At 50.1% G+C, this 16,438-nt stretch overlaps 2 protein-coding genes across 2 annotated transcripts; both read left to right on the forward strand.

Annotated features, from left to right (window-relative positions):
• The first annotated feature begins 986 nt into the window (after positions 1-986).
• On the forward strand, positions 987-1,979 carry LOC119096627 (galactoside 2-alpha-L-fucosyltransferase 3-like). The gene is made up of 2 exons (XM_037219529.1): positions 987-1,081; positions 1,130-1,979. Exons 1-2 carry the CDS (start codon positions 987-989, stop codon positions 1,803-1,805), a joined length of 771 nt encoding a protein of 256 aa, XP_037075424.1. The 3' UTR covers positions 1,806-1,979.
• An 8,271-nt stretch (positions 1,980-10,250) lies between these two features.
• Positions 10,251-15,698, forward strand: LOC119096939 (40S ribosomal protein S20). The gene is made up of 4 exons (XM_037219945.1): positions 10,251-10,350; positions 13,019-13,112; positions 13,759-13,891; positions 15,543-15,698. The coding sequence occupies exons 1-4, from the start codon at positions 10,348-10,350 to the stop codon at positions 15,664-15,666; spliced, it is 354 nt and encodes a 117-aa protein (XP_037075840.1). The 5' UTR covers positions 10,251-10,347; the 3' UTR covers positions 15,667-15,698.
• The last annotated feature ends 740 nt before the right edge of the window (positions 15,699-16,438 follow it).

Below are 16,438 nucleotides of genomic sequence, written 5' to 3' on the forward strand. Positions count from 1 at the left end.
CAAAAATACAACTTGCGGCAGACTCTTGACTTATATGACTTGTAGACTTATACAACTTATGGTATACAACTTACCAAAAGTGCGGCAAAAATACAACTTGCTTAGACTGTCACGTACATAATCGTTGTAAGGAAGTCATATTCATTCCCTTTTAATACAATGGACAATAATGTTTACTGCCCATATTGTACCACGCAACATCTCAGGTTATTACTATTCTGTAAGTCCATGATAGAGCCGTGCCGTCATCCCAGTCCCACGCTCCACCGCATGCAATCTTAAACAGCAGATCGCGTGACCATGGACGTCTGTTTGTCCCACGTGAACACGACCAATGCGGCATACTGGGCATTAGTCAGTGGCGTTTCGTGGCGCATACATCATGCCATATAAACCGATTAGTAGCCGGAAGGCATGGAGCAGCGCGAAGTAGAAGCCACGGTGCATGCCTGGGGACAACGCTGCGGCTGCGGACGTCATGAAAACCGCGGATGATCGTCACGAACACGAACTGCGAAGACGACGTCTTTTCTACTTCATTACGATATGATTAATGGCCTCTCGGAAACTGCGACTCGTAACCAATTGCTGAGACATTCGACAGACGTGTTATAATGAATGGAATTTACCGCCGTCTCACCTCGTACACACGTGACTTAGCGTTCATGCACATCGTGATGGGCGTGTGTAAAAGATGAGTGGGTTTAGCTAGCGCCGGGAAGGGGTGGTAACGTCTCCCCTGTTTTCAGCCGCACCAGAAGTCGTTCCTGCTGATCGTGTTGGTCGGGTGTGGCCTGTACTGGACGCTGATGGCGCCCGTCGGCTGGCCGGTCAGCGGACCCGGCGACGGTGACCTGCCCCCGGAGCTCAGCCTGCCGCCGCCCGTGCCGGGCACGACGGACGAGGAGGCCGCCTACCTGCACGCGCTGGACACCATCGCGCGGTACCGGCTGGATGTGGACGACTTCGGCTGTCCGCTGGGAGCGATGGTGACCGCCGGTCTCGGCGGCCGGCTGGGCAACGTGCTGGCCGAGTACGCCACGCTCTGGGGCTACGCGCGCCGCTTCGGTCTGCGCGCCTGGTTGCTGCCGGCCGCCTTCGACCGGCTGGCGGCCCGGCCGTCCGTCAGCCTGCCGCCGCTACCGGCCTTCTGCGACGTCCGCTTCCTGCAGTGCACCATGCGCCGCGGCAACTGCCGCCGCCTGCCGCGCAAGGCGGCGCGCAACATCTGGATCGAGCGCTACGCTAACGTGCCGTTGCTCTACGACGCGTACCGGCTCGAGCTGCGCCGCGAGCTGCAGCTGCCGGCGGCGGTACGCCGCGAGGCCGCGCTGACGCTCCGTCGGCTCCGACGCGGCCTCGTCGGCAACGTCACCGTCGTCGGCGTGCACGTGCGGCGGACCGACTACGACGCGTGGCTGCAGCGGCGCGTGCGCGGACGTCTGCTCGGGCCTGGCTACTTCCGCCGTGCCATGGACCTCCTCCGGCGCCGCCATGGCCGCTGTCTGTTCGTCGTCGTGAGCGACGACATGCGCTGGTGCGAGGAGCACCTCCTCGCGGGGGACGTGCGGATGGCGGGGAGCGGGAACGTTGGCAGCCCCGTGTCCGACATGGCGCTGCTGGGGGCGTGCGACCACGCCGTGCTCTCGTACGGCACGTTCGGCTTCTTCGCGGCCTACCTCTCCGGCGGGGAAATGGTAGTGCCGGCGAACTTCAGCGAGATGGAGCTGCCGTTGACTGAGCAGCTCAAGCATGTGAAAAACTTGCCGATCACTTTCATTAATATGAACCAAACGAATAAATAAAGGCCGTTTGGCGAGGTGCTGTTGGTCCCGGGAGCACGTGTTTCGTTGAGCTTCCTCAATTTTCTAAAGTAGCTCTGCTTGATGCGTTTCCTGGAGATGCATGGGTGTGCAGGACTTCTGCACCTACCTGCCGGCCAGTGTGTGCTGTTCCTAACTTATGAAGTAACATGTGAATTGCGGATCATGTCAATAAAGGCGTGTCTTTCAATGGTATGAAGTGGCACCGCAGGTGGGCGCGGATGGGTGCTCAGTGCAGAGTTCACCCGCGAATGATCTATAGCGTCTTAATGAAAGGTTTGTTACATGACATGATGAGGGTGCTACATGATGCTTGGCGGAGTCGTTGGGTTTTAGAAATGAGGGGAACGACTTTTGCTGCGTCCCAGGGGGGGGGGGGTCATTGTGACTTGCTATTAAATCAGGCACTTCCGAGTAACGTGTTACTAAGTTGCTAACGTCTCTACAGAGTTGCGAAACCCAACAAGAAGCACATGTGACGCTCAGTAACTGTCAACCCGCCATGAATAGGAATTGTATTGCCACCAAAGTACTTTTACTGTTAAGAGCTGTGCCACGATGGCGCGCGCTCACAAAGATGGATACAACAAACCAAAGTATAGCTGAAACTGCAAAAAAAATTCGGAGGCTAAGCCTCTCCATCTGTCCCCTCACTGTTCACACGCCCCCCCCCCCCCCCCATGCACTGCATTCCATCGGCCACAGACGGTTATACTAAACAGAGGCGCCGATTCACTACGCACAATTATCCCATTGCAAGCCATGCCGACATGCGCTAGCAGCGCCCGCAGACAGCGAACAGCGGCGTCCTCTGTTACGGTCAGCCCAGCTCAACCGATCCGGGCGTACGGCGCACTTGCGCCGTTTTAGCGACACTCCCGTGTTCTCCGACAGGCCGAAGCATACCGCAACCCGCACGAAACTGCCCTGAGGCGCATGGAAAGCGACCGTTCCCTCGCCCGCCTGGCCAGCCGGCGACCCGGGAGGACCCGCGTGACCTTTCAGCGTTTCCCACGGGGCCGCTCAGCTGTGCAGCGCATGACGCATGCGTCACACCTGTGCCGGGTGCGAGCCTCTGGCCCGGAATCACATCTTTTATTATGGTAGCATGCAGGTGGGCATGACAGTCAAAATCCAACGCTCTTTAATTCTTGTTTTACGTTTTAGTTGAATTCTTGGTCCAGCTGCTGGGTATGTCCGCCATGGTTTCGGACGTTGCCTGACTAGCGCGGCCGCTGCCGCCGGAAGCAGGGAACACTAGTCCGAGGTAAACAGGAACACCGAGCGCACGCTAAAAGCGTGTGATGGAAAGTGTGGAAAACTGCTGTCTCTTATGGCAAGCATCTTTTTCATGGCAAGCATCTGGTGAATATATATAATATGATTTAATAAAATGGCTTAGGGGTATGGAACAATGTTATTTATTATTCGATACTGCAGCAACTAAGAATGAGTAGACTCGTCAGTGGTCTAAGATTCCATGACACTCGGACCATGATCCAGAGCTTTAGCTCTGTCAGCTCCTTCAATAACGTGTCTTCGGTTTTGGAAAGAAGTCTGAGATGCATTCTCAAACAGCAGTTTCGAACAGCAGCTGTGTTTGTGTATCCATTGACGCTCCCGCACCTCTTACTTTAGTGATCAGTCGCCTCAGTAGCACTTCGCTGGACACCTACACTTGAGCACATCACGATCTCGCAAGTAGCGGCGCAGTACGTGTAGGTGTACCCTAGTACCTAAGCAAATCAATCCGCAGTTGGACACTTTCGACACAGCTCTGCGCGAATCAAGGACTGTTTTTGCCTCTTGCTAATGCCACCAGTGAGCCTGATGCCACGGAGGTACATGCACACATGCACACATGCACACATACACAAGGCGATGCTACTATCGACCTGCTACGTGCTCGCTGATCCGCACGATCGCATATGCGGCCATTTCAGCTGTGGCGGGTTCTAAGCGTCGGAAACCAGGCAAAATACTTCAGGCATGTCTCCAGATATCAAGGTTTCACTTCATGACCACCTCATCCCTGAGACCGCCTCTAAAAAAAACTTCGAAAGCGGCAAAGCGCTTCGTTCAGGGAGTTCCCATCTAAAGAGTCATACAAGACCTGTGTGAACCAGCTAAGGTCGGGGTGATCCAGTGCGCGTAGCCACAAGGCGCAGAGCGTCTAGGTGTCTTCAATAGTGCGGAATGTGCACAATGTCCCACCGCACAACACACCGCACACCGCACACCGCACCTCGGGAACCATTTGAGAGGCTCACACGCCTTACGGCTGCTTTTGCACTGCCTCGTGCACAGTTATATCTCTCCAGCCCAAGTACCAAGGGGTCGTGCATGCATGCACGCTATGAAAGGACATGCCACCCAACCCGTCTTAACCAACTGGCTGTAGTGAAAGCGTTCTCGAGTGTCCTTCGGCGCACGGCCTATTCAGCAGCCGATCACAGAGGGAGCGGGGATTTGAGCCAGTCGAATTACGGATAACATAAAAAGGCTGCGTGTTTCGCCGACCACGCCATCATGCTGACGATTGCACACAACTTTCATTTTCCAGTTTTGTTTCTAGTTGGAGGCAAGTGATCTTTGTCAGACTGATCCCGGAGATCGCAGACTGCAGACTGCAGAATAAAGCCGGCTACAGTATGGAAGCGCGCAGCACTTCTGCGTTGGCTTCGTGTTTAAACGAGACTATCATGTACATGAAACACTATCCCCAAAAAGGTGTGTCTGAAGTCCGTCTTTTTGTGTTCGTCGTCTTTTGTATGCTGATCCGTGTGCAGGTTAAACAGAGAGCGGAAAGACCTGAAGCTCTGGCGGGCAAGGTCCGCCTGCAAGTTCATGGGGTTATCACAATCGTGTGGGTGGTGAAACAACTTGAGCGGCAGTCAAGCCGTCGGAAAGAGACTCGCTTTGTTGCCCGAGTAACGATAAATCTTGCGATCTCCATTCGTAGGAGGGCGCCAATTGACGTGAATAACGCCAGTGCACGAAGTGCTGGATCGCCAATCGAGGACGATCCTTATGATTATATGTGCAGATGACTTATTCAGCGAAGCTTGACGCTATGGGAGATGTCACAGCAGCAAGTACTCGACAGACTGAATTCTGGATCAGACTGGAACTGTGCAAAATCGAAGCATTGCGGCAATGATATGACAATCAGAAATACAACGACGGAAGTAGCGAAGGGTTTTTGCTGGCTTGCAATTTTCGTCATGCGAAAGAAAGCGTGATAACAACCAGCCGATAGCCCACCACAGGCCGTGGCTTGAACTTTGCACGGGCTCCATTTGCAGGCCACATTAAAAGGTCAGGCTCGTTTTGTTAGCTATGCGTTCCAGTGTTACCGGTGTGCACTGCATGGTGCTGAAAGCGCTGCAAGGAAGTGTTGTGGCCATTCAGCATGCACCCTCAGCAAGCAATGCGTTGGCGAGTTTGTTTTGCCACGGCGGCTCGGCGGCGGAGGCATCATTTTGGCATCATGAGCTGCAAGGGGCTGGCGTCAATCACTGTGCGCAGAGACAGGAGCGTACGCACGTAGAACTTAACAAAGTGGCATGGCGGCCCATTACCCAGACCTGGGACGTCTTTCCAGCTAAACTTGTAAATGTTTTTCTTTCTACTGCTTTCGACTCTGACCTTGAATTAACCTCACTCCTCACTTGACCAATGACAAAAGGTTTGAGCGGCCCTCTCGCCAGCGCGAACCGATCACGGACGAGGTCGACGACCCGTCCATGACGGAGTCAGGCCATGGCTGAACGTCCCGTTCAGTTCAAGTAGCTGAAAAAGGAACGGCAGCCTTGTCGGCCAAGAAACGGCCTCGTGGTCGGAACTAAACTGAGCGGACTTTTGGGATTAAAGGGGACACTTCACGACAACTCGTCAAGCACTCCTGTCACGAGCTAGTCCAGTCTCAAGCGGACACCAACTTACGGGGATTCCCGGGTAAGATTTCCGTTGCCCAGTCCACCCGCGACTCATGGGCTGTGTCCATACCATCTGCTGTCCATTGCTAATCAACTGTGCTCACGGATTATCAGTCCGTTTGAAATTTTGCAGGCCGTGAGCTTCAACTCATGAAATGGCTGCGGACAAGTGTATTCTCAGACTTGCTCCTTTGTATTGCTTGATGCACAGCTTGTATGACTGGGGCTAGTTATGACCAAAAAGGCTTAACCCGCAGCGTTGTGTGTTTTTTTTTTACTGTTTCTTGAATAATCTACGCAACATTTCGTGAACTGCTTACCCGTACTCGTGCTTATACACATATCAATTCTGCCTGAATTTTGTGGTCGACGAACTAGAAAAAGCATGCGTTAAACGACGGCAAAGAAATAACTCGCCGGCGCTGTCCATTTTACAATGGTCCTGTGGACTCTTTAAACCGATGCAACCCAGAAACTTCGTCAGAATTTTTATCGGGCAGTATAGAGATATCAAGGGCTTCGCGAACACAGACTGACGATCGAAATGGGTCAAACATTTGTATCGACATGACCAAGTCATGTTTGTCTGGAAATGTTCAACATTCAGTCAGAATATGTTAGTGATACAACTTTGTAACGTAGTTTTCGGTATGCGCGCTCGCATTTCTTGGCAACAAAAACCTCGACGCCAAGCTTTCCAGTCTCCGTAGGCCGCGCAGCGTAAACACTGCGGATGGCACAAAGCCATGGCCAGCAGGTGGATGAAAATGATGACGCGTTTCAAGAAATTGCCGTTGCGCGCTTTAGGACATAAAGTCGTAAATTTGGCAATATTCTAGGCGTACATTTCACCTGTGCGATTTTCAGATCGATGATAACACCGGATTGGCATTTACAGCACCGCGAAATTGTGCTGGAGTCTAATGGTGGGGCTGGAAGACAAACAATGGAATCTCCATTTTCAGGTCGCTGTGACTGTTAATCCGCCCAGAGAACAACCTCAAAGTCATAAAACATATTCGCGTAGTCTAGTCTTTGAGCGGCATAACTTAATTTCGACATTCAGAAACATTATTTTGCATTGGTTGTTGTTGCGCGCAAGGCGCCCGCCACCTGGTGTTACCTGCAGTGGTCAGCACCGTTCGGTTTCACGGAACTTACAACCCAGGGCATTAGTATCCTTGCTCCCAGATATTTCGGGTGTGTTATTGGGGCTTTACGCACTCAGCCGCCTAGGCTATATGGCGCTGCCTGCCTCTCACCCTGGCAGAAAAGGCTGGCACCGCGGAGAATCGAACCCGTACCTCTGGTTTCTCAGAAGCCCAGTGGTTAATGCAGGCGCGTTAGCCACGACACTATCGGTACCCGGCGCGCGGGCTCAAACTTTTTGGTGTTATGTGTTTCACTAGCCGATTCTGCAAAAGGAGCCCCCTTGAGTCGAGCACTACGGGGAACATTAGTGTTCCTGGTCAAGGGCTGAAGGGCCATCCTGTCCCACCGCGGTATGTTTTCCGGCCGTCATTCTGGCGACACGGGTAGGATCCTCTAGCCGATCCGGAGCCCCTTAGAGGGATAAATCATATCACATTGGTCCTCTTTCCTGATACGGGAGGACTTCGGACCCGTGAAATCTACCCCGGATCGACACAGAAGTGACGCAATAACATCGCTGATCTCCGCAGGTGGTCAAATAACTGGTACAAAGACGGCAGTTCGGCTTAACGGGCCCATGCTTGAACTAGGTTTGATGGCCCAGCGTTCGGTACCGGGGCCCTATCTGGCGCAGGACGCTTTCATTGCCTTGATGTGAGCAGTCGTCATAAGTCCTCATACTCCCTTTCACTGTCCCGGTGCCCAACTAATAAAAAAATGCGGGGTCAGTCTTGTCCCTGTATCGGAAATGGGCCCCCAGAGCTCAGACCTCCACGGAGCCGACTGTTCGTTGTTGGTTATCTCCGAAATAGAGGAACGCTAGGTCTCAGGGATTCCTTCCAACGCAAGGTCTCAGGCTAGGTTCCTTCAACGCAAGAGTTCTTCTAAATAATTTTTGAGATCACGACCCTGTGGGCGGGGGTCCTTAATGTGACCTACATCCAGCCCACGGACCCTTCAGCCTTTCAATCAGCCTCTTGATCTTTGGGCTGGGAACCATCTGGGCCCTCTTCGAGCCCCCTCAAACACCATTCCGGTTCGGGGTCACTTGCCGCCACAATACCCCTGTTAGACACTGATCCTTGGCCGGCAAAGAAGCCCCTCGTTGTGTCGGGGACCCCGAACATTGCAAATCGCGGGCCCCGGCCTCGCTCCTGCTTGGGAATTGTATCTCAAGGGATCAGACGTACATGGAGCTGACTTTTTGGTGTTCATGGTCTCTGGCCAACTTAGACAGCCGCATTGTCTCAGGGGCTCCCCAAGCGGTGCAAGAGGACCTCTGCCTGATATATCAGTTCACGACCCAACAGGCCATGACTCTTTCTGTGACCTAAAGCTAGTCCTTCGTAGCGTTATGCCTCGAACCGGGCCTTTAACCGACGGCTCCAGTGGGCCGCTCGGGCCCCTCTTCAGGCCTCATCAACCATTTCCCTTGGGCCCCCTGCGAGCACAGGACCCTCGCTACGACGCTATTGGGCCGTAACAGATACAGAGCCCCCGACCAATGAAAATGACTGGCTGCGGCTTCATAGCTAATTGGGAAGTGGGTCCTCAAGCCCATACCAGACGGAACCGACCTTGCTGTACTGGTGGTGCCTGACCGACATGTAGGCCCATATCGACTCAAGAGGTCCCCAATCGGCGCAAAGGGCTCTTTCACTATTGTTCGATGGTCCGTTCCGGCTGACCGGTGCCCTCTGAAGGGGACTCTGACCAGTCCTCCGTGCCCTTGATCGTCGGACTCGGCGGGTCCTGTAGGCTCTTCGAGCATCTCCGAATACCGCTTCTGGCCGACTCGGGGCTCTTACCAACACAGTACCCCTGTTAGGCGCTGTGGAGCGCTGACATACGCTGCGGCTCCGGCCAATGAAAATCGCTGACTCCGGCTTTGTTCGTGCCGGGGAAATGAGCCCGCAGGCCCATGCTGACGCGGAGCTGACTGTGCATTATTGGTGATGTCTGCCCGACTTATAGGCCCTTGTCAACTCAGGGGGCCCCTGGTTAGCTCAGTACCTGGTCCTGGTCCTATTCTCAGTACCGAGACCCCCGGTGGACAGAGGCGTCGTCAATGCTCCAGGGAGGCCCCGAACTACGCCAGTAGAAACCTTAATAGTCTATGGTGTTGGTCCTGGCGCTGACTCAGCATATTGGGGCTTTTCCAAGCACGGGACGGAACTCTGCTCAAAAACGGCTGTCCGATTCTTCTTCTACCTAACTTAAATTCATTTCAATTCATTCATTTCAAGTCTCATTTCATTTCACTTCATTAACTTCATCCAATTTAAGGGGCCTTCGTGAGGTCTAATTCTAAGTCCCTGGCGCTTTGGCCGAGGGCGGGCCCAGCGTCCCTAAGAAGTGGTTACATCCCACAGCCTAGTGACATCAGACAGCTGTCTCCAATCGGGCGCTTGAACGAATGGTATCAAAGCACATTCGGGCCTTCCGGACCCAAGAAGATACGTTGCGTCCCCTGCGCCCCTCCCCCGCCGGCTGCGCTCCTGAGGACGGGGGACACAAACATCTATATCGCATGTTGTTTTTCTGCATACTCTGGCTGATGACAGACCCACCAGCGCATGTAACAAAAACACACACTCCTCATGTGTATATATAGATATATAGATATAGATATATATATATATATATATATATATATATAATATATATATATTATATATATATTCCTCTAAGCTATAGCTCCAAACCGTAACAATTATTTCAGCAAGGCATCTATATCCAAATTATACCATTATTGATCTGGGACTAGCCAAAGAGCGGGATGTGAGGAACCCCCGGAGGTGGCGACGCCCCGTAGAGCGAAAGACCTAATATTATTCACTGAGTAGAACTTTAAAACAGACGTTCCGGCTACGCCACTGATAGCTTTAGTGATGAATGCTGTGCGCCCCCTCCATATTTGACCTTCTATTCGTGTACTTATGTCTAAGTAACTTGCCGTATCTTTGAAAATGACAGTCTTTTAAGACCCTTACCTTTTTCAGAAATCAGGCATAAGTTATGAATAAGAGAGGTTAAGAAATAGTGTCCAATTTTGGCTCATCTCGATATGTTAGCGTCCCATAGTTTTTCCGGTCTCATTCTACACATTCGCTGATGAATACGTATTTTCTACTCTTTTAAATGATAATGACATTTTAAATCTCCATTTTACAAGTTAAAAAGCTAATTTGTTAGGAATTTGAAATTACATAATGCAAAAGTAAGGCATATCTCAAACAAAATTTTGCATCTTGAACATAATTTATGGTTAATTACGTCAATCAAAAGAATAGGCAACCCATGATTGTTACCAAAACAGCGACTAAGGCCCTTTCCGCTTGCGACGCCTGATGTCGTGATCGTCGGCGTTCTCGACATTCGTCAAGTCGATTTTCTGCTAAGCGTGACATATATCCAACGCAGAGAGCCCCAAGATGGTAAGATCTTGCTATCGTGTGTTAATTGTGCAACGTCCTTAGTGTCGGTGGCCATGTGGGGAGTTCAGTGTGCTGGTGACAATGCTGGCGCACATTCAAGAGGTGGTTGTGAGCTATTTGTGGAAACGTGAGCGGGAAAGTATTTGCTTTTCTGGAAGTACACTTCTATTTTTAAGTGTGATTGCAGTGGAAGGCTCATGCTAATGTTTCCATCAGTGGCCATTAGGTATTCCAGTGCTGTTGTGCTTGTCATACCCTGGACATGCATGGACCTGATCTCAGTGTAAACATTACAAGCTACATTTCCAATGTAACAGTGGCATTCCAGATAAATTTTGGATGTATGCTGTGACACTATTAGGGATGGGCCAGCTGCCACCAAATCATTGTGTAGCTGATCTGTAGGAAATATGATGTGCGAAGGTATGTGCAGGTTAGATATTTATAGGTGATAAGCAAGCTGAACAATTGGGAAGTTACCTTCCATATGGTATAGCCGGGCTTGATGCACAGGGGCTTAAGCTTCATTGCACAAAGTTATAGAAATGTGAACTTTGGGGATGGCTGTCAACATACATAACACATGTAAGAAATTTGAGTCCACCACTGTTGTATGAAACAAAGTTGCAAAATGCAGGGCTTGTTTTCCTTCTTTTCAAGGTTGCCAGCATTATAGTGAGGAAACTGCATGTAAACATTGTAGCATTCCCTTCTGATGCCAGCCTTTCATGCCTGTGTGAAAAGAGCATGGGTGTTTTTAAGCCCCATTAATAGCAATGCACTCTTTTTGTGGTGTAACATGCAAAGTTTTCAAGGATCTCCACTCAGATGTTATGCTGCATCTTGTTGGTTGCATGTCTAACATGGTTCCAGCCTGGAAAAATTGCATCCACTGCTCTGGATGTCTGCCTGTCATTGGTGTGCCTGACGTCACTCTCATATGTTTCAACTGAGGCCAGGGGATATTGTGCTCAATGTTCCTATAATGTCAGTGTGAAACATGATTTTGGGGTAACTTGGTGCAAAATTTCTTATCAGCATTATGCAACAAATATTAGCCCTGTTCTCTGAACTTAGTGGCACTGCACCAAGCTCAGATAACAGGGATTTAGGGTGTGCTTTGATATTTCAGCTGATTGTTGCAGCACTGGGCATTTCCTTCAGCCAACATAATTTTTTCATTCAGGACATGGCTGATAATTTCATTCAATAAGGTAGTAAGTTTAGAGTGACTGACAATTTTGGCAATATAGACCATCTCATTGTCAGTGTGAGTATTTTAAGGGAATATCACATGATAACCAGCACAATTGCATACCTGTATAGTTTTATGGTCTTGTCTGGCTCAGTTAACGCCACACAAACTTGTATTAAGATTTAGCCAAGGTGATACTGATAGCTTTAAGGCTGGTGCCATTACATGAGTGGGCCCAGAAAGCTCTGGGATCAGTTTCAGAGGTAAAGTCAGTACATTTGCTTATATAGTGCAGTCATTATCATGTCTGCATGTGCCCTGGTTGCTGAATCATCAGTGATAAAGAATATCTCAAAATAATCATATGTGTGATGTCAAGCAATCAAATTATAGTGTCTTGTTTCCCTGTGCTTTTTGGGTGCAGTATGTCCATGCAGTCTCAGTCTCCTGAGCCCAAATGATCAATCTGATTGGTAATTTGTACTTGTACAATGGTTTTTCCACAGTCATCATTGATCCATCTCCTGTTGCTGAGGTGCCCGATTGCCAATATCTAGAAGTTATTTACCTTTTGAAAAGGTACCAGAAAAGTTACTGTTCTCTTATAACTTAACAATTCTTATATTTACCCTGGTGTTTGGACAGTTGAAGCAGTAGGATATGCAGTATTGGAATGGTTCACCCAACTTACCAGTTTGTATAGAAATATCTTGAAAATATGGGCAAGCTTTGAAAGAGTTATGCTGCTTGATCCAATAAACTTAAGTGTACACACATATATACACTGTGTCAACAGATGCAGTCAGACCACCAAACTCCCACAATGTCCAGTTTGTGCTAAGTTGTGGTTGGCCTCTGGTCTTTGTTATAATGATGGCCAAAGATGAAGGTATGCCTGCAAGGCTTTACCACTTTCAAAAACAGTGTGCTATTAAATTTAGACTTAAACCTGTTGTTCCATTTCTTTTGCTCTAAAATTAATGATCTATCATGTGAGTGATGATATAATCACTCACTAATCATCATGAACATCTAAGAGGAGGGAGGCTCTCCCAGCTAAAATGAATACCATTAATTGAATTCATGCATGGAGGGAAACCACTCATCAATATTTGTTCTCATTTCTTTGGAAGCTCTGCATTTCCAAATGGACATGCAATGGTCCATTTTTGGTGTGTGCTTGAATCAGTGCTACCACAAAGGGTTTGTTATTTAGAGTGAGCTCAATGCCTCTGATTTGTATACACTTATGTGAAGAACACCCTCCAACTCATTGCACCATTGGAAGTTTATGGATGAGTGAATTTGGTTAAAATGTCTTCATGAATTTTCCATTGTCACGTTTGGTGTGGTCAGTGTAGAGGCAATTGCTTGCTGCGCTCTAGGGCCTCACAACCTGGATGGTTTGATTTCCCTCTGTGTCACTGGTTACCCTGTGTCACATTGTTTGAGGGCCTTCAATTTATTTTCCAGTCCTATGGGAAGGATATGAAGTATGAGGCTGAGGCCACTATCCACAAGATCCGGATCACCCTCAGCTCTCTGAATGTGCCCTCATTGGAGAAAGGTAGGTGTGGGCTTCCTGTCATGGTACCTGTAGCAAATGTAAGGTGTCGAACATATGCATGCTGACCAGTGGAATTCTAATCTTGCAAAATGTGATTAATTTGATCACAGCTGGGATCTGTTCAATGCATTGAGCTCAGCACTTTCAATCTATTGTTTTTACTACATGTGAAGGTATTACCTAATATTGTCATGTTTATATTTCTGCCATATATGACATGCCTGAATGTCCAAACTAAAATTGTTGAGTTGTCACACTCTATGATTTGATGTCATTTTGATATTCCAAAACATAAATGAAGCATTATTCACTCATGTTGCAAGTATTGCTAAAGTTCATGCCATTTTGCAAGGAGGTGCCAACTGAATAAGTTTCTAGTGATTCGGAAGTCACCCATCTTGTTGGCAACAATGCATACCTTTTGATGAATTATCAGAGGTAGAAAACAATGATGCATTGAATCGATGAAAAGTTAGCCACAGAGGTGCTTTTAACACCATATTTTGTGCATTTGATAATAGGCATGCTTGTGCTGTGTCCTTTTAAGGTGTTGCAGTCATGCCAAAGGTTATTGATGTTGTGGAGTTTGATATCAACCACTTTGTTTTCATTGAGCATTATTAACCAGATGTTGATATTTCTGCAGTGTGCTCGGAGCTCATTGATAAGGCCAAGGGAAAGGGTCTGCGCGTCCGCGGCCCGATCCGGATGCCCACCAAGACCCTGCGCATCACCACAAGGAAAACGCCCTGTGGAGAGGGCTCCAAGACGTGGGACAGGCAAGTTACTCTGGATGCACCATGTCATGTGATGTTGTGTCCCCCCTCCTGGTGAGCCTTGGTCAGATACCGTGCACCACACAGTAGCGCGGGTAGCGTCCGGGGCGTTAAGAGGGTCTCCGGTCGCCAGCCTACGGATGAGGCAAATGAGACACCATATGTACTCAGAATAGAAATGCTTAAGATGCATTACACATGCATTGTGGCTCAGTTTGAAAATCAATCAACCTTCTCGGCGACCTTTTCACGGCTCGTGGCAGGACTACTCCAAAACGAACAAATGCAACATGAGCCGTTTGCGGTCTGAGCTGAAGGGCCGTTCTGAGAGATTGGCTTCAGACTGGGAGGTTTACTCAGGCAGCGCCACCTGATGGCACCCCATCAGGTGGAGCTGATGGGATGCCACTGCTGCTTACTGAAATGCCTACTGCCTGCACTGACAGTAAGCATTTCACTAGCCCAAATTAGGAAACAGTGCGTGAGTACGGATGGTCCCAGGTTCAGAGCCATGGGGCTCACCTCGTATGAAGCGGTACCACCTCGGTACCAGCACTCACCACAGTGTACTGCATTGGGCGTCGTGGCCGTTAGCACCGTACTGAGTTACGCGGAGTCTGGCAGCGAGATCCTGCATTGGGCCATGTCTGATGGCCGTAGCAGTTGCGTGACTGGGGACGTTCTACCCACGATGCTCTCTGCATGTCATGGCGTAGAGCTTGGCAGCTTTGACTTTCGGGAAATCAAGCAGTTCTGTGCAGGGTTTCACTTCTTGAGGAATCACGGGCAACGAACTTGCGGACGTGGTTGCGAAGTGTGCCGCGTGCGCGCCTTCCACGCGTTCATCAACGCCGCCATCCACAGCATTGAACCTTTACCCTGCTATTGCCAGCTGAATAATATACCAAGGGCAATCGAGTTCTGGGGTGGCATGATCTCGGTAGGCTGCCAATCGGTCACGCACTCCACCCGTGGGTCGCACCGATACGCCACGCACTGTTCGTCATGTGGCGCATTTATGTCCACATTTCAAGGAACGCGGATTCGGCATGTTGAGCGAGGTGCCCAAAGGATGACATTCTGTGGTCGTTCTAGGTAATCTGTCACCCTTATCGACGGACATGCATGAGACGTTTTTGTTCCTAAAAGTCATGCAATATTTGGCCATCTATACACACCGTGAGTGTTTGAATCCCTGCCAAAAGATCTGATCTTATCACCTGTTGAGGGAGGGGATTTGAAATGTGGTTCGCATCGCTAGATGGCGCTGTTAACCATCTAAATGATAATGATAGATGGCGCTGTTAACGGTGTTTTTCAGCTTTATCATCCCTCCGTAGTATAATGTTGATAACGGGATCTGGGGAAGGACGGTTATTGTCATCAGAACTGATGGCGAAAGGCAAGTCGCTCAAGCTGTTCTTGGCTATGTCCAGGAAATGTCTCGTTCCTATGTCCTCAGGGCATTTGCGTTGTATGACGAAATGTCATGCCACCGCTCCGCCAATTCTGTATGCCTTATCCAAGTTCTGCGGCGCACGGCCATTACCTGTTATTGGTGAGGGTCCTGGCGGTTGGTTTGGTGATGCCTGCCGATACCCTGCCCGTCCTGCCGGGCCACCAGCTGACCACAGTATGTCTCTGCGCTCGCCAGGTTCCAGATGCGGATCCACAAGCGCCTGATCGACCTGCAGAGCACGTCCGAGGTCGTGAAGCAGATCACCTCCATCAACATCGAGCCCGACGTGGACGTGGAGGTCACCATCTCGGAAAGCTAGGCCCCGGCTGTACAATACATGCGACGGTGAAATCGTGTGTCTCAGTGGCCGGCCGCGAACGGGCGCGGCGCGACGGCTGGGAAGCAGAGCCAGCTGCGCCGAGGTCGTGTCGCGAGCTGGGCCAGGCCGGGATGGCGTTTCCGGCCAGATCGGTGTAAACGGCCAGACCAGTGTTTCCGACCAGACCGGTGGTTCTGGTCAGACCGGTGTTTCCGGAAATACCAGTGAGCGGTCGCAGGTAACAGATATAGGGCAGTGCATCGACGAAGACAGATGGCGGCTGAAAAACGGCTGGGGGCTGCTGTTTGGCGTGGTCTGCACTAGGACCACTTCCGGAAAATGGTCGCAGCAGCTGGACGGCTGGGACCATTCAAGATCCTGGGATCAAAATCGCATATAAACAGGAATGGCGTTAGTGCCTGATGTGTCTTGGTATTGGCTGCCCAAAGGTAACCCCATGCCGGATTGGCACCTGTCAGGTTGAAATCGGTCCCCAAATGCACACCGCCGCCGCTCAAACTACGACGAACTTCGTCCGAAACGTTTGTTAACGCGTTTCCCGTTTTACACCGTCTTAAATTACTCATGCGTCATAGAACGTGTTACGTTCTCGGAAACAATGGACATGTATCAGCAGCTTAACTCGGCCAATGCTTTTGTTTTGTTTTGTTTTTGTTTTGTATGACTTGGCCACGCTTTCACCTTCGGCGCCGCCGATATGGCCCATCTCCCGGCGTCTTAAACTTGAAGCAGGTTTGAATCCCGGTTGCGC

The sequence above is a fragment of the Pollicipes pollicipes genome, unplaced genomic scaffold (genome assembly GCF_011947565.3).
Source record: "Pollicipes pollicipes isolate AB1234 unplaced genomic scaffold, Ppol_2.1 Scaffold_4295;HRSCAF=5057_pilon_pilon_pilon, whole genome shotgun sequence".
NCBI lineage: Eukaryota > Metazoa > Arthropoda > Thecostraca > Pollicipedomorpha > Pollicipedidae > Pollicipes > Pollicipes pollicipes.

Coding starts and splice junctions, on each gene's coding strand:
- LOC119096627 (XM_037219529.1), top strand. CDS start 987: ATGGTGACCGCCGGTCTCGGCGGCCGGCTGGGCAACGTGCTGGCCGAG. Junction 1,082..1,129: donor CGCTTCGGTCTGCGCGCCTG/GTTGCTGCCGGC, acceptor GCCGTCCGTCAG/CCTGCCGCCGCTACCGGCCT.
- LOC119096939 (XM_037219945.1), top strand. Junction 13,113..13,758: donor TGTGCCCTCATTGGAGAAAG/GTAGGTGTGGGC, acceptor ATATTTCTGCAG/TGTGCTCGGAGCTCATTGAT. Junction 13,892..15,542: donor GGCTCCAAGACGTGGGACAG/GCAAGTTACTCT, acceptor TGCGCTCGCCAG/GTTCCAGATGCGGATCCACA.